The sequence below is a fragment of the Microchirus variegatus genome (assembly GCF_963457635.1).
Source record: "Microchirus variegatus genome assembly, chromosome: 14".
NCBI classification, from domain to species: domain Eukaryota; kingdom Metazoa; phylum Chordata; class Actinopteri; order Pleuronectiformes; family Soleidae; genus Microchirus; species Microchirus variegatus.
Window position 1 is genome coordinate 19,040,634 of NC_139815.1, and position 18,757 is coordinate 19,059,390.

At 41.3% G+C, this 18,757-nt stretch overlaps 1 protein-coding gene across 1 annotated transcript in view; it reads right to left on the minus strand.

The window, feature by feature from the left end:
• The window catches only part of garre1 (granule associated Rac and RHOG effector 1), a 33,471-nt gene extending 14,810 nt beyond the window's left edge, over positions 1 to 18,661 (minus strand). The window contains exons 1-2 of the mRNA XM_083900875.1: positions 18,626 to 18,661; positions 3,391 to 4,831 (exon numbers count right to left, since the gene is read on the minus strand). Coding sequence (XP_083757001.1) covers positions 3,391 to 3,894 — 504 coding nt within the window. The 5' untranslated portion in view covers positions 3,895 to 4,831; positions 18,626 to 18,661. The remainder of the gene's footprint in view (positions 1 to 3,390; positions 4,832 to 18,625) is intronic.
• Positions 18,662 to 18,757: the final 96 nt, after the last annotated feature.

Below are 18,757 nucleotides of genomic sequence, written 5' to 3' on the forward strand. Positions count from 1 at the left end.
CCACACAGTCATGGAAAATATGAGAAACAAGAGTGCAGTAGAGCCAAGCCGACAGTGGGTCCAGCTCTCTCTCTCTCTCTGCTCCAAACAAGGCAAAATAGTAAATCAAACATTTATATTTTCATATCGGACAGCACCTGCAGTATCTGCGCACTGAGTATAGGAGATAAGTGCTTCTGAGATCTAGACCTCTTTTAGGGAAAGGGAAAGACAAATAAAAAGCAGCCGTTCTTGCTTGGTTAATATCAATCTTTGTCTCTCCAGACCTCTTAGCTTTAATCCCCTTTCCTGGGTCTTCCCATTTTGAATATTCTCATGGAGCAATGTCACACCTGTCATGAACCCTGAACTACTTCCATCTCGCCCCTTCACACTGATTTCACTGTGGCACACATTAGAAAGATTTGAATAATGTTAAGTTTTCCTTTACACGAGTAAAACATGTCTATAAACGTATGTGGTTACGTATGTATGAGGTTAAACAGATTTAATTTAACTATGAACAAATGTGTTGAACACTTTTCCTTCCTTGTCAGACAATTACATTGTTTACCATCAGCCAAAATGCTGCCACCCACTGTCAATCGGGGAAGAAACAGCGATACTACTGGTCAGTTGAGAAAACGTGCCAGGTATGAGAAGCTCGTCTCGGGTAAGAAAAATACAATTATGAACATTACACTGTAATTAATAAATGAATAGAGCCACCCCTACAGATATTTACCCAACCAACACATTTCAGGCTGCTTTATTCATTACAACAAACCTACTACAATAGACATTTGCTCGACATTTGTTGTGCTAATTTTTTCTGGCTGCTACTGAAATGTCCATTTTGTTGCCATCAGCAGAGAGGAAGAAACTGCATGAGTTCAGGTCCAGCTAAAAAGCGACGTTGCATGCCGTCTATGTCCATTATCTTATTAGCCTCTTTCATAAGAGCTTTTCATGTTTTTTTTCCCACTGTAATTTTGTCTCTTCCCACAAAACACAAGTTCAAACAGCCAGGGAAAATATCTCCTACAATAAATACATCATATTTCACTGTAATTAGATAAAGCTCTCATATATTATGGCTATATATCACCACGAAACCAGAAACTAAATAAAACAGCTGAGGCCCAAGGGGTTGTTTTTCCAGTGTGCACCGGGGTTTTGATGGGCAGGCTTATTCAGCTATCTAACAGGAGAGGCCATGAAGATCCCTGGTTGTGGGGACTGTTCTATGTGCCACTGGTCTTCACTGTGTGGTTAAAACTTGCAAGCTTGGCAAACAAACCGTGACATTTCCATGTACATTTGGCAGTGGAGTCACTCTAAGCAGCAAGGGAGCTGGGTGCCGATTTAGAAAAAAAGAAGTATGTTTGTTTTTCAGACTGCTCTGACCTGAACTTCTGGGGGCTCTTAAAAAGGAAAAGAAAAAGGAGGGGTTGGGTTAAAGACAAAAAGAGGAGAAGGAGATTGGAGCAAGAGGGGTAGGGGGGTGGAAAAGCTTTGCATACCACAACTCCCCGAACTCAGAACTGCATTTGGTGCTTTCTGAAGACCTCATAATACATCCAGCTGCCAAAAAGCATTTCTTCACTCGTGAAAACAAAGGGTGATGCCTCTTACAGTCACAAATACATCACAGCATAAAATACGGGCTCAATTAGCAATTACCACAAGCTAGGTCAAACGAAGTTTAAGCGGTGTGTGCGCAGAACTGTACTCTATCAAAATAAATAAAGTAGTCACCATCTCAGATGCTGGATCAAAAGCAGTTTGACTTCAGTCAACACAAATCCAGGCCATTGATGACTCATCACAAAAGTATACAGGCTGTTGCAGATTAAATTCATTTAACGACCACCAGCTTTAACCAATACTTCAGTCTTGGTCCACTAATCCTAATAACAGACAACTGCCCAATACAAACTTCTACTATTAACATTTGCTGTTACAATACTACTACTAATGTACCCCGGAACTTGAGGATTTCTGTTCACATGTAACTGGTACTTTACAGTCATAATATTATTGTGTTCATGCAGCATATTCTTAGAGGTTAATTCCACTAGCATACTAGTTGAGGCTATTGTAAAGTAAAGTATTAGTGTGTTTCTTCCACTGCTTTAACAAATGAACCTTTTATGCCCGAGGCCAGACAGCAAATTTGAGTGCCAAGCTGTGCGGTCTAAACTTTCACAGACTTGGGCTTCCTCTAATATTCATCTGTGCATATCCAAGACCACAGAGAGTCAGATTTACCGACTGTGGTGCAGAAGTGTTTCCTGTTTTGGGCTCAGCCACATCCACTGAGGTCCTACAGTCCTTCCAGTGTCTGTAGCCATGTACCCAATCCCTGCTACATACGAAACTTTTAGGTAATCGCTGATTATACCCATTACTTTTGTTTTATGTTGCAGTGGCACCCTTACACCTGTGCTTAAGCGTTGTTAGTGATGCCACAATCAGATGAAATGTGATTAAAAGTCGATACTCATTATAAAATATAAAGTTTAATGTCTGATTTGGTTTGTTTTGTGAAATAGAACTATGTAACTCAAGTCTCACTACGATTATACTCTTAATTGGCTTAACAAGTCGAATTGATGTAGTCCAAAGATACAGCTACTTAATGCTGAGGGCACAAACAGAGACTATTTAAGAGTGAAGCACAACAACAACAAAACTGACAACAGATTTCCATAACAATTTCAATCCATGTCTCCATTACTCCTCAAAGTCAACCATAAAGCCACAGTGGGTATGACATAGCTTAGACGTGGCTGAATGGTTTCCATAATACGGTAACTATTGGATTAGTACAGGGTGATTATCTGTAGAGACTTCCTTTTTCTCTCTGCCATTGGGTTGCACAATCATATTCCTTTCTTTCCCGCCTTTAATTCTATAAGAGATTTGACAGATATCAGAAACTTCCTGTTTAAATGAAATGATGTAAATTCCACTTTGGAGAGGTGAGATGGGAAGGAAATGATTCCCACGTCATGGCTTTCCCCATTTTGCACATCAGCAAATTAAGAGGAATGGAAAAATGTTGTGGTATTCAAAATGACAAAAGATGACTTCTCACATGCCCAGTGTTTTTCACACCACGCTCTCACATCCTGACACCAGCTTAACACTGGGCACGAGGATCCTATTTGAGGCAGGAAGTACTGATTCACTGAGCCGGCCTTCTGACAAAAGGCAGCTCAGCATCTTAGCACCTCTGTTAGAAGATGAGTCATGGGTAAATGAATATGAGAGCTTAGTCCCTCAGCTTGTGAGCTTCACTCATTTTCTTCCAGGAGATTAAGTATAAGACTATAAGACATGACACAGGTATTTTACTTAGGCTCAATAAGTGTTAGTGGTGAATAATTCTGTGTGAGCAGCACCAACCTCAACATCCTGCAGGCTGAAGTCGTTCTGGTCTTTGAAATTTGCGGCACCAGAGCTCAGCTCCATCAGCATCTTGGCAATCTCGGGCTTTATTGCTGCAGTCAGCCTGCTGGCTGCCTCCATGACGTGTTCCTGCACGTCCTTCAGTTGCATAGCTGCTTTGGAATAGTGAGAGTTCCTGAACACACTGCTGAACAGGTCTGTGAGGAAGGCGCTGGCCCGGCAGAATACATTGAGGGCATCCAAATACTTGGAGATGCCTTGCTGGATGTCTGCGACTGCAGTGGTGGCAGCAGAAGGCGGTGGGTGGCAGCTGCCAGGCATGCCCACACCTGTGCCCATGGGTGAAGAGGCCGAACAGGAGGAGGCCAGGGAGGCGCTCAGGGTCCGGCTCAGCTCAGGCATTTGGTACTGCTGGTGCTGCTGCACTTTCTGCTTGGACCCGCCGAGCAAAAAGCGACGCTTGTAGTCCATTTTACTTTCCTGCGCACTGCAACAATACATAAGTGGTGCAACAGCACCGGAAGCTGCTGTTTTTATCTTGTTTTTCCCAACTAAGTGCTCTTGTCCTCTTTACAAAAGAACAAACCAAACAATCCTTAAACTGTTCAAGTTACGTAAAAAGACAGCCTAAGGATTCCACCTGCCAGAAGCTCATCGCAGTGTGCCTGGTGGAGCAGCAGCACAGGGAGAGGTGAGGTCCGAGGGCGATTGGAAAAAACTGGCAGGCTGAGTGAAATTCTTACATGCAGTCCTGCTGCAGATTTGTCAGGCCCAGTATAAAAAGCAGCACAGACACACCACCGGTTTCCACGTTTCCAGCGTCAAACAAAATTCTCATAATATGGGAGGAAAGGCAAAAATCACACCTACAGCCAAATGTTAAGTGTCACAGTAATTCACTTTCCTTCAAATAGGGAGAAATCCTTCTTCATACAGAATACAGACGCAAATACATTGGTATCTGTACATATACCAGTCTGCACTAATAAAAAATAGAAAATCCTTTTAAAAGCTGAAACCAAAAATGAATCCAAGGAAAATTAGTCACTGGTCAACAGCACAGAGGGAGTTAACTAAAAAAAATAGAACAAAGCAAACAACTATTCCAAGTAAATGCTGGAACCAGAGGATGTGACTTCTGCTTTGCTTTTGCACTGGCTGGTAGAGAAGTAGTGGGAGGCGAAGGGCAGACAGACCCAGTCTGTCTCAAATCCTCCTCTAAAAGCAGGAATCTGCAGGCAGTGAGCAAGTGACCAGCTGATAGCTCCGTCTGCCTGTCTAAAGTCTCCAGCAGCTTCCTGGTCTCCCCCTGTCTTCTGGCTGAGGTAGATATTACTCACTGGGGAAACAAGTACGCTTCCAGATCTCGCTGTTCTCCGCAGGTCCAGACTGGAGCGGCAAAAGCACAAATGTATCTGTAAGGCCTCTAGGTCATTTCCTAAGGGAGGAAAGGGCAGAGACATACAAAAAAACAGGGTTAACGTCAAGCCAAGCAGGAAGGATGAGCTCTATTTCAACTGGTATACTGCAATTTGACCAACAAATATAGTATACTACTACGTTACCTGTTTTTACATTATAAAAATAATTTAGCCTTGAATTTGTGGCAACCATTAGAGAGGGAGAAGCCACAAAGGTTTAAAAAACATTTACAACATAATGCATCTTGCATCCAATGGTATCTTCAGTTTCATTTCTGAGAAAGTAACTGACGTAATTTCTGTGAACCTATTTAACCACTTGAGAACACGTCTGTGTTTAAGTCATCACAACTTAAATGAAGGCAGTCAAACTCTGCATGGACCTGCTGCAGATATTAACCACAACCCAGAAATAGTGTTTAGCATCCCCTTCTTCTTAAAGAGACTTACGATATGCCACCATGGTACAAATAAACGTAAGATATTCCATTGTGGGTAGCCTATCAACTCATGTATATAATAACATTATATTATAACTAAGAAATGTAAATGAAAAGGCCAATAAATGCAAAAATAGTAGCTTTGAAGTGTATTTCCTCTTTAAGTACAGTGTCAATTTGCTCACCCACCAAAGTAATTATCCAATCCACTCACACATGACCAGAAAAACCTGGGAACATGAGCAACTGCACATCAGTGACAAGACTAATTGTAGCTCTGCACTTTAAATGTTACATCATTGACAGACACATGCATAAATATTCTTAATGTGGTTTCAGAAGTCTCATACATATGTATCGCGTTTCTTTCTGCTCAACTTGTTTTCCAGGTGTGCTGCGAGTTGTTCTGTATTTTATTTAAAATCCCCAAAAGTAAAAGTAATAAATGACAAAAATCTATCAATACATTTTTTTTTTTATACAATAGATTAAACTGTTCCCCACTTCACATATTTAATTTAACTTGTAGCCCCCATGAATAACATGACTGCCACAACTCTATTTTCCCCCAAATTAAAAAGGTCACACAAAGTAAAAACATAAAATGGAGAGACTGAAATGACTGAATGACTGAAAGAGAGACTGATATGTAACACATATTTGTTATTATTACGCACCTAATAATACTTGTGACTATTTTTAACCAGCACAGATCGTAACAGCAATTATGGGTTTGGATGAATGAACTGTTATAGTGACACATACAAAAAAACAACTTATTTTTCTGTTCCGATTAAAAGAGGATGTTTTCAGCCCCATTTCTCGAAACTTGTTAGTAAAATGATGCTGCAGTTTGGTAAAGAGCTGCGGTTTAAAGTTGTGCATTTCTAGACGATTACTAACACCATACCTCACAGAGCGCTTCTCTGAAAAGAATCTCTGGCAGAGTCTGGTTTAGCAGAACACAGCAGCACAGAGAAATTCCTGCAAGACGCCATTGTTGGAAGACACTGCAGAGTCTGTTGAGCTGCACGGAGTAGGAGTCACAATACTCTCATTCAATACCCGAGCATTGTAAGATTTGTTCTCCTTCTGGCCTTTTCGTTTCGCTGCGACTATAATATTTTACATTGTCATAATCGAAGAGGGAATAAGGCCTCTCACTCTGCTTTAATAAAACTAACCAAAATAGACACTTTAACCAGTAGGGGAAATCTATGGTCAATATGGTCATTATAACATTGCTAAAACAACACATCTCATGGTGGGCCGAACACTTTTGCACAGAACTGTAACAATGGAAAAAATACAATAATCAACCTGACCTGCCATCATCCATGTCCAGAAGTACTTATACTGTATTTCGTACATATTCTGGAGATTTCTACCAGATTTTTTCCGAGTGGGCCCTTGTGAGAAAACAGCAGAGAAAACTCAGAGAGCAAGAGCAGCTTGTTTGACTTAGGTGCAATTCCCTCGCATGCACCAAGACTTTCTCCTGCTCTTGTGAACTCATCTGACCCAAACAATCCCCTCCTATATTTCTCATATGTGAATGACAAGCTCATTCTCCATTATTAAATCTGCTACTCAACAATGCAGAGTGGTAGTAGCCACTGAGTGTGATACAGACACACACCCAACATCAACATGATAGACTAATATGTTAAACACACAGCTCCCTACACAGTATAGTTATCATTCTGTGGCATATTCAGACAAAGTTATCTTGCAACGCCATGCTCAAAGCTTCTGTGTTTTGGGATGAGCGAGGAAAAGAAACTTGTGGAGAAAGGAAAACACTGTACCCAACAAGATAACACCATCCAGCCAGCAGTCTCTGCATGTGAAACAGCTGCACAGAGGCCTTACACACGTAGCTTCCATTGCGCAAGCCTGGAAACATAGTCCTGACCTTCAAACCTCACTTCCTTTCACAAACAGAGGGTACACCCAACAAAAATTAGCCCATCCTCATGTGTCCAGAACCACGGAGTGGAGAGAGAGAGAGAGCTGAGGGATACTAGTGACCTATTTATCAAGGGGTGTGCTTCCCAAATGCAAACCATTACATTACACGAAAGTTGTCAGTGCTGCAATTATAATTTAAGTAAAGCTATGCAGAAGGGTAGAAATGCTTACGATCGTATTATTGGAACCTTGTTCATATGTTCTACAACTAATGTTGTGTAAGTGTTCACTTCTTATACTTTAATACATTGAAGCCTGTACTATTTGATCATTCAGCACTATGGCGTGAAAGAGAAGAGGTTAAAAAAGAGGTTGTGACAATTGAAGCATTGACTTATAGGATCCTATGAAATCTATGTAACAGCAGTTTAAATTTTCCAATTCTGTCTGTAATTCTGTTATCACTTGCTCATTTGCTCACACCAGGTCCCCTTCAAAATAGACACTTGGCCGTCAGCCAGCAATTAAAAGTCACTTGCCACCAGGATTAACCAATTTCCTGGGGGAAACCCTGACTTCTCCTAGCCTTTTAGCTACAGTCAGCCATGAAAACAACACAGTGTAGGATTTCAACCTTCAAATAATGCCTCCGAGATTACTTTGATGGTACATCGACATACAACAGGGTGAATAGCACCCTGTTAAAACCTGAGCAGGTCTGCACCACCTGTATTGGGATTATGGAATTCAAAAATGTGCATACAATGAGAAAAAGGATATATGAGCTGGGTTGAAAACGCAAGCTACACAAACCAAAACATTATCCTTTTTTTCGATGGTTAGTTTTCATTTCTAATATCTTGAAAAATAAAACAATATTATAATTTTCAAGCAAAATGCTATAACATAAGCTACTGTGCTTGGTTTATTGGCTTGTAAATAAATCCACATGATACTGTGACATATCTTACAAGGGTCCCCCTACACAGAGCAAATCCTACTTTGTGTTAATTAAAAAGTAGGTTTATTGCATCCAAGTACACCAGAAACGACAAAGTGGGCAGTAAGCAGGTATGAGATGGTTAATTTGTTAATTACAAAGCATTTGATAGGAGCAAACTAGTTCAACAGTGTACTTAATCTAAATCCAAGAGATTATAACTTCATCAAACCTACCAGGTGGCCCTTAACACATGCCAGCTGATACAGTTAATAGCATTTGCCAAGTAAACTTAAGAAACCTGCGCTTAGTAGCCTGAGGTTAACCAATATTTGTGACACATGCACACTGTTGGGCTTAATAACAGGGAAAATGCAGTTGTGTATGTGTTTGGAGAAAAAGACAATAGGGAACAAAATAGGTTGTTGTTGTTGTTTTTTGCGCTAGTGCTTTTGGCATTCATCGTTTTGTTTGAAATTTCGTTATTCCCATCTGCTCACAGATGGGAATAACATGTGTGGACGGTGGTAAGAAAGGTTTGGAAAGGTGGTTTGGTAAACCAAAAGCTAAACATTCAACCTCAGAGAAAACATTTTTGCTTTTTATTAGATTTAATTAACAGTGGTGTACCAGAGTCACAAGTTGACATCTGCACTAATGTTCACGGATTGTTTTTGTAAGTAAACTGTACTTATGAAGTCTTGGAAAGGATAGTAAAGTATAAACATATAGTATGTTACAGAGATGGGGCATATGGCTTTAGATCTATAGATTTTAACTGCTCCGAGGGTGAAAACCTTGTAGTGGTTGTACCTTATTCATGGCTCCACTCTCCTCAGAGTGGACAAAAGTTGGAACAGATTACATGCGGTGAGTCACAGTCCATTCAGCCTGAGCAAAACAGATTTTTTTTTTGTTAGGCTATTTTGAGTTGTATGGTTGCTCCATGCAGACATAGTTTATGTATGAAACATTATTAGAGAGTGTTAGTGTTTTACATTTCTTCCCCGACTATAAAACTCTGTTAGCAAAGGCTATTCCAAGAGGAGCAGACATGATAACAATATTAATGAGGCTGTCCAGCTTCTAGGAGTAGCTCCATTGGCTGCCAGCCTCCTGTTGCAGGGCACACTGTATTAGAGATTGCACCCAAACAAACACATGTGATCAGAGAGTCCCTCCGGATGTACTGGAGATGTGCCAGTCCACTTTAATGTCCTTCCTGCAGCAGGGGCAGCTTGGGGGCTAATGTTAGCACTACTTCCCCACTCACCATACATGCCAGCTGCTAGGCTTCAACAGGATGGGGGTTTAGGTTTCCTTGAGCAAGCTCCCTGTCGCCAGTAACAAAAACCCTAAGCCAAGTATGCCACTGAGCATGGACAGTAAATCACAGAAGTACAAATTACCTGTTGGTGCAATCCTTGGGGCAAACAACTGCAGTGATCGACAGACAACGACAAAGAGCTTTCTTACAGCAGTAACTAGGGACAAATTAACCAGTAAGTAGTTAGTTAATTGCTGGTAAGAATGACAAATGTATTAATGAATTACTTGATAATGTCTGTTTCCTTTCATTTGTGTGTCATTTATATGAATCTCACATAATGTGCAGTTAATATTTATACCAGCAGATGGTGCACATCAACCAACGCACCAATATTATTTAAATTAGAAGAAGTCAAAATGCAGGTAAAGAAATGCCAGGCAAGGTGAAGATGCCTCGGAGCTACACCTTCACTGAGGCGTGGTGCCACGACTCCAGCACGACTGTGCAGCTACAGCTATGATGCTACAGTTCAAAATATTATCTGTGGCAAACGATAAGCACAAAGTTAAGGATGTGCTAAGGGAAGAAGTGTAACCGGCAACTTTTTTATTCTATTATTATTATCAACATTTCTGTGAAACTTAAATTTAAAGCTGGGCAACTCTACTTCTAAAAAGAGCCACGCATGAACCAGTGTCCAGCACGGGTCATTTTTTTTAAAACCCACTGCCCACCCCATTTAGTTCATTTTCACTGGTGCACTATCCTGTGAATTTATGATGCATATTTTTCAGTAACAGGTACCCAACCTGTGCATGACTCTGGTGTGGCTGCTAAAATGACGTTGATGTGCCTGACACCTATCTACTGTTGACCCAGCCAAAGCAGTGGTTCTCAAACATGGGTGCAGGGACACATGGAAACACTGTCAGGGGGTCCATGAAAAATATCCAGATTGGGATATTAAAATTATCATGATATTTTGTCACTTTAGGGCTACCGTCAATCTTGGTCCAAGATACTTTTGGATCAGCCACTGTATTTTCGTGGCTGTCACTCCACCGCTACGTAGTTTAATGGCTGTGGATGGGGCAGCTGTTACCCATGCTGACAGCTCCTTATCCATCTGCCACTGTAAGGCAAACACAGGACCTGTGACGCTCCAGCCTCAAGGTCTGACATTAGCTCGCTCATGAAGTCTATTTCAGCCACCATGGGCAAAACAGCTGCCCTACGGACCACACCGCACTGTTTTTAGACTCCAAAAGGCTCAGCTCAAAGAAAAAAAATGCTCTCCCTTACATCTGTTGCCAATGAAGGAAAGGAATGCAATTCCCCAGAACCCTCATAATATGGGTTCAAATAAGCACAGAAAAGTAGGTCAGGAAAATGTACATATTGCCGGCCTGTTTTATAAATCACATCAGTAGATCAATTGATAAACGGGGGGAAATCAAGTAATTGAAATCAAAATTCTTTGTGTACTGATGAAGCTTCTGATGGCATTCAACTACGTGGATGAGCTACAAGTAGGAGAATTGGCAAAGAGGTCGAGGAGGTCAGTTCAAATGACAGGACAAGTGCCATGAGCAACTGTGTGACAGGAGCTGAGCCAGGCACCTCTTGCCCACAGAACACAAGGAGAGTATTGTGGCAGCCACTCGTCTCCTCATACCACTACAGAGAAAAAACTCTCACACATGCAGTTGCATGACTTTGTGAAAGGAAGAGAATAATAAAGGCCTTGCCTGTGAATTAATATTAACTGCAAGAAGAGATTATCTGTCATAGTGATTCTACTGGAACTATTTCCATAAGCAGCTACCAGAAAATACAATTACTCTGACACAAACTTATCATTGAAACCTGATAATGTGAGCTTTTTTGGGAAATTAAACACAGTGTATTCTGCAAGACTAGGATTTTGACAGAATATGCACTTTCTAAAGATGTAGTGAAACTTTTCCTGCTGCTCAGGCAAAGCAGTGTTGACTATGTTGGGAGAAAACATAATACACATATCAGTCAAGAGGACCATACAGTTGGTGAATAGGCTGGATAATATTAGGCTAACCTGTAGAGTCACAGCAGACACTGTAAGTAGCTTATGGCTCCAATAAAAATAGCCGACAGGCCACTCTTACAAAGGACATACACAAGGGCCCCACAAGTCTGTCTCACGTGTGCCGATACACATTTTATCAGATAATAGGTTTCTACAAATTAATTCTACTCTCACCATGGGAATTGAGATACATACATACATACATACAATACATACTAAAAAGGACACAAAAAGCTTACTCTGATTTGATGTAATCAGAGGCTTTACACAGGGCATACATGCCTTCCTGTGTCTGTCTGTAAGCAAATTTAGTTCAGGTGTCCTCTCCAGAACAAAAGTGAACAGTGAGTGTGTTCAGTGTACCAAACTTGTGAGTTTCAACAAGTGAAAGCAGTGATGAAAGGCTCTGATGAAGAGCGAATGGCAACCTGTGGGGATGAAAATGCTTCCCCCAGCCTATATTGAGCAGCCTGTAAACTGCTGGTTGCAGGTTGTTCTGCATGCCAGCCACTAGGGTGCTATATTTTTAGCCAGGACAAAAGTGAGAATTCATACTTCCACTTCAGGCACAATGAGGCAGGATATAGAGGAGTCAAAGAAGTCAGAAATCCAGCCTTGGTCACACAAATAGAACTGTTTTCGTGTAAAATAAAGCTACACACAGCAGTCAGTGTGGCGACTTCAAGTGACTGTGTGTTTCAGAAACCTATTCTCAATTCCCAGGAGTTGCTTCCCAAGCTTGTACAAGATGTTGACCAGCAGGATACATTACAAAAATGGATATCAACTCTCTGTCAGCGCCTGTGTTCACTTCTGACCTGTTCATGGGGGAAAAGAAAAATATTTCCTGGAGGGTTAAGGTATCCTTTTACACAAAAGTGTCATGCTTTGTTTGATCATCCCAAGCATTTCACTGGGAATATTTAACTGAGGGGCAAATAACTGACCACAAACTAAGACTGAACTGGTTTCTCAGGAGACAAGGGTGAGACCACCTCCCCTCCATCTTTTAGTGTTAAGGCCACATTATACTTCTCCGACTGCGTATGCGTTATCCGTCTGCGTCACCACGGAGACGCCTCGAGCATTTATACTTCTGCGTCGTCGTGACGGACACTCGCTGCAATTTCCCGCCCGATCAGTAGGGGTCGCTGCGCAAGGTTGTTGTGCTTCTGGCTACAGTGAGCAATGGCGTCCGAGAAAGAAAGAGAGAGAAAGACTGTTGTTGTTGAAAAAGTGGCCGTTTCTCACTTTTCTGTGTCACGGAACGCAGTTTTAAGATAATTTGAGGCGAGAAATTGGCCATTTAGAGTCTAAACATGTGCTGTGTGTGTTAAGATATGACGTATTTATAGTTCGGCAGCGGCGTTATCGGCGGGGATCAGCTCCGCCTCTGTCAGGACGCCCGGAGCGCACTGAGAGCCGGCACAGAGCAGCTTAGCTCGGCCTGTCCTGAGGACCAATCGCAGCTCTTGCCGTCTCCGTAGTCCCTTGACGGAGTGACGGACACTTAAAAAATATTCCGTGCACCCGGAGACGACGCAGAGGCTCTTCGACAGGTTCTGCGTCGACGCAGAGGACTCTGCGTAGCTACGCAGAGCACTTTACGCAGGAGTATAAATTGGGCTTTACCCCACGAGCTGCTTCTCTCTAGATAGGGAATGTCATCTTATTCAGTTTTGCAGAGAACATGCCTGCAGGCTATGTTGGATTTAGGTGTACAACATACACTCTGCTTCAAGTGTACAAGGACTAGATGTAGAACTGAAACATCTCCCATAAGAAAAAACACAGACCCCCTTCCCCACATTCTGCCAGAGACTAGTGCAAATAGTGCTGTTAGCTCTGTGCATCCAAATGAAAATCCTGGCACACAAAAGAAACTCAAAATACACAAGCCTTCCTTTCTCTATGGCATGGGTTAATAAAAAGTTTATTACCCAGCACGGTGATGGAACTGCAACTAAACCATCCTTGTAAATCATAGCCCAGAGCTCAATGGCATTTAGGCCATCTATCACAAAGCAATACTGTCGCCTTATTCTGATGGTCAGTCAGTTTAAATTGCTGTAGGGCTGGGCTATCTGATTTTATTTATAACACAATATAAATGAGAAAAACATTTTTAACACTTGCAGGTTCAAAGCTTCAATTTATTTGTTTAACATGGATGAACCGAGTTCTGTCGAAGTTATATTGAATGCATCTTGTTTTTATGTTGAGGAAAAGTTATATTACGATATATATATCGTTATCGTATTGTCACCCAGCCATAATTAGCCAGTGTATTATAATTACGAGAAGTAAAATCCATTTTTGTCAGCTTTAAATGTAGGGCATTGCATTGTTATTTAAGTAACCAATCATCTAATAATAACATATTTAAACAAGTTTAGAAATTGTTTTGCTCTCAGAAACTTGATAAAAACTGCTAAAGACACCGAAATCTTGTTTTAATAGAATGCAAACAGCTATTTGACAGTAGTTTTTAGTAGATTATCCGTTTCATGTCTTTAGTTTAGACATAATTCATATTTTTATTTAAAATGCATGTATGCACAATAGTTCAGACACAAAATGCAGATTGGAGAAACAGACAAGTGCTAATTTAGGTTAAGTTAAGCAATTTTCTGTATAATTTGCTAATATTAAGCTGTATATTTTATCAGATGGAGGAAAAGACAATAAGCCAAACATATCTGCTGACTGTACAAGCCTGTGGAGGCAGTGTTATGATCTGACAATGCTTCACTTCAGTTGATCAAGTCTACGTTCAGCTCAACTGCATCATAAATACAAGATTTTGCCCAAAAAACTGTGGATAGAAAAAATGTGTTTATCAAAGCAATCCCACGGATAATGCATGTTGTAATCAAAGCTAAAGGCAGACCATCAAAACTAAGTATGTGACATTTTATTGGGCAGGCACAGGCAGTGTATTGCGGCAAAATCGGCTGCACTGACTGCAAAAGATCTATTGGCATCACCCATAGAAAAACCCATATCAATCAACCGTATGCTCCACAAACGCTCCACTGCTTGTAGATACATTGTATAACATAGTTATACCAATATTAAAGAACAGTGCCAATAAGACAATATTTTTTTATTTATGATTAGAAGACTAGTTTCAGTTATCCATATTTACAGTATGTTTGCGCTCTGCCATTGAGTGTATGTGGCCACGAATTGAGTCAAAGCATGAAAAGGTTGAGGTATCCCTGACATACTCTAACATAATTAGAACCAAGCTGCAACCAACCAAGAATATCTCTGTGGTGCTTGTGTAAGCTACAAAGTAGAGGTAAGATTTAGATTCCTTCCTGCAGCACCTTGACATCTCATGACAGACACACAAAAAGTCAACATTACCGCCTGGCCCAAATAAAGAGCAAAAAGTAAATATCAAAAGCACAAAATATTTAAATCCCCAGGTTCCAATAATACCATGACCTGGGTTAACTGATCTCTTGACTACTGTGTGACACTGATCTGAGCTGTCTAAAACTGTGCAGTAAGAGAAACACTAGGCTTTTGTAGAGGGAAACTCAGGTCTGTGGAGATAGAGTCACTAAAGCACAGGCCTGATCTCCACCCCAGGCAAGAGCAAACAGTAATCTTGTGACTGCAGGTCGACTTCCTCACTTATGTATCCGGATTCAGTGTTAGACTAAGGCAAAGTGTCACATCACATGATGACGAATTGTGACAACAAGAAAGATAAAAGAAAAAAACAAGAAGGAGCCTCAGTGCCAGTCCAACAGCACAGTTAAATAAGCTGTTGAAAAGCATCAGTTTCTACAAAGGCAGGGATTTTGTCAAGCTCATAGTGGCACAGCTGTGGCAGATGTCATGTAGTAGGCTTCAATTAAAGTTGTGTGAGCCTGCAAAACTTCAGGAAAGCTGTGTCCCTAAAGGGATAGTTTGAAGTGGGATGGTATAGGGTATAGACGCAGTCAGTGCCGAGTTTGTGTGCTAGGAATGAGGCCGAGACACAGACCTAGGTCTATTATAGCTTAAGGATCTGTTCATTGCTTTATCTTGCCATCTAGACATCCACAAATCATCACTTAAACATGAGTGCCCATTTCTACAATTGAATAATGACATTTGGTCAAAACTGTACCAGAAACCCCTGTTGTATTAACACAAAAAAACTATCCAAAACCTGAGGCCATTGACAACTCATCTAAAAAGGCAAGAACTATTTATTTACTGCCATATTATTTACAAGGCAACAGAACGAACAAATTCACAATATCCACACAAAAATCGACTGTGAAATATCTATGACATTGGAAGCTGACAAGGGGCAACTAACTTTACATTAATTTCTACAAGCCAAATAGCAAAAGAGGAATCCATGTGATGTCCCTGGCTAGACAGTGGATGTCTACAACCCTCTCGAAAAAAGAGGCATTATTGTTTTTTTAATGCACTTCACTCCTGTCACATTCAAAAAACTTTAGGTTTTTAAAAAAACAGTTTTTTTTGTATTTCTTTCTTTTTACTGTCCCATAAAGACTTTTTATTTTGCAGTTTCAACAAGATCCTACAATGCGACATTCATTTATTCATCTTTAATCCAGATTCCATTAAAAATGCATCACACATTGTAACCCACTTTTCAAAAACGAGGGTGAAAAAACACCTCAATGTGTGCCTTCATCCACTGCTGTCATGCAAATATGGGGATATAGTTCACCAAGATAATTTGTAGGTGGCGCATAAGTCTGTTTCACCACAGAAGACTAGGAAGGTGCCACATGATTACAGGTCAACCAAGTTTTTTCTCAGGCAAATGCCAATATTTAGAAATCTGGGCAACCAAAGGAGGGATTGGTTGGGGGGTAGACATAGGTTGAGTATACATATAAATGAACATTTATGGAAGAACACTTAAAGGGACACTGTGTAGTATTTATGGGTTTATATGACCCAAAATCCACTTATGTATACATATTATGTGCTCCTGCATTGTCTAGTCGCTGTATAATATTCTTTGTTTCATTTTCGTAGTGTTTCAAAAAGTCATGTAAAATAACATGGTCGCGGGCCGCTACTGCATTGCCACAACTCCATGTTTCTACGGGAGCCTGTATAGACAAACGCGAGAGAACAAATCAAGCGTAGCTTTACTTGTAGCGGAAGTCCCGCCTCCACTCTCTCTGCTTCGTCTGCTACGGCCGCGGTAGCTCGCCCTCTCCCTCGCCTCACGAACCTCATCTGCCGACACGAAGAAAGACGACGAGGACAACATTTGACCGGCTGAGGATACCGTAGCGCTCAGGGAAGGGAGGGGGTGAGCAGAGGAGCAGTTCTTTGTTGTAAATTTCAGCCTCTCCTTTAGATGGCACTATAAACTACTTACTTCACCTTTAACGGTCTGTGTCACCAATCTACACATTGTGCCTCCATATAGATTTAAAATATTATGTATACATTTTATAATACTTCATATTTACTTAATAATCACACTTTTTGGTGAGGGTCACATAATTCACTCTTCATTAGAATATTTTACTTCGTAAAGATATGTAAATTGCGTTATGGCTCTTGTTTTATTGATCTGTTATACATGACACATTGCTCTTGTTTGAAAACACTAATAAATAAAATGTATTATAATGTATATCAACTACATAATACAGGTATTTCAAAGAAAATTTTACTTTGACAAATCCATTTTTGAATAGAAAACTAATGTTTTTGTGTCTTGGCAGCATTTACCAAGTTTATGGGGAAAAATTAGCAAACTTGCATAAACTTAGAAGTAATACTGACCGTTTAAATAAATAATAATCGACCTATGACGATTATTATATCATGGCAAATCTGATGCCTATACATCGGTCTACCTCTGAACTTGATGGCGTAAATAAAGCTAAATCGAGAGGTAATAAAATGGCATTTTGTTGCTGCCTCCCATCAAGCAACCACCCATCATATGATGTTATTCAGAGCCTCACAGCACCACTTTTAAGCAGACACCGTTAGCTCCTACTTTAACAGGACAGATAATTAACTTGTGTTTGTTTTGAACTAGCTGAAGGGATTCTTTCAAAAGAGCTGCTTAGCAGGAAACTGTAATAGAATCCCCCGCAAGCGTAGTTAGCCGGTTTCATCGAAACTCTGTGGGACGACATGGCCCAAGTCACGGGAGCATTATGTCGCAGCTATTAATACGGAATTTGAATGCCCTGCACGAAGTGTCGCCGGAGAGGCGTCAGCGGTATCGGTGTCTTTTAACCGCAAGTGACAGGGAAACGCCAGCGCGTACACAGACGGGGAACACCCGGTGTCCTGGGTCTGCTGCACTCCCGTCTGTAACATCGCCCACTGGCCACGCAGAACCACACTCGCCTGTAAGCTAGCAAGCTAGTGTTCTGTCCCCGAGGTTTACCAACAATGTCCTGTCAGTCCAACCCCAGACACAATTACACTACAGGAGCCGCAAATCACCCCTTTGTCGTCACTTTAACCTACGCTCCATTTTTGTGCTGTAGCGACCATAGACTGTAGCGCATAACTTAAAACCGAGAACGCCCAGGTCCGTTTTCGGACATGTTGACTAACCGGGTCGCTGGTGACGACAAGGCTCGTTTACTCACCTACTCGTCGTTTACCGGCACCGTCACGACTGTCTGCTGTCAGGACGAGGATTAGTCCAAAGCATCATCCACACATACAAGCCATTGATAGCGTAAGCAGAAATAGACGACACCGCCAATTGCTGCTGCCTCTTCGCCACCCTAAGCGGATGCGCTTTCATCACTGGGCTTCAAATTGAGTCCATACACCAACATTTAAGCATGTATTTGCACACGAATTTCACATGCACATTCACCTGTCTCTGTAGGCGTTTAGTCGCATGTCTCACTGACATTATAGGTTTCAAGCATGAACGATAAAACAGCAATAACCATGTCAGAGTGAGATATGTCCGATGATGGACGCATCGGTGTTTCTAAGCAGGCTAGCTACATAGCAGGGAAAAGCTAGCCTTAGCTGCCCAGCTAGCTCTCTGCGACACGACAGAATCACAAGGTAATGCGAGCGGCCCGCTGCTTATCCAGTGAAAACCCACAATAATCAATGCTGCGTCAACCAGGATTAAACCGAACACCTTCACTAAAACACAAGGAAAATGATAGTACACGCGAAGTAAAGCACTGCATCGCTCACCAGCTTAGGCATCCACCCTCTTGACAGCGAATCCCCTGTCGGTGTAGCCGCCGTCAAGAGCTCGTCAATTAAAAACAAGGCTTCCGGTACAACTTTCAAAATAAAACTCTCACAGAGAACTATTATGTGTTT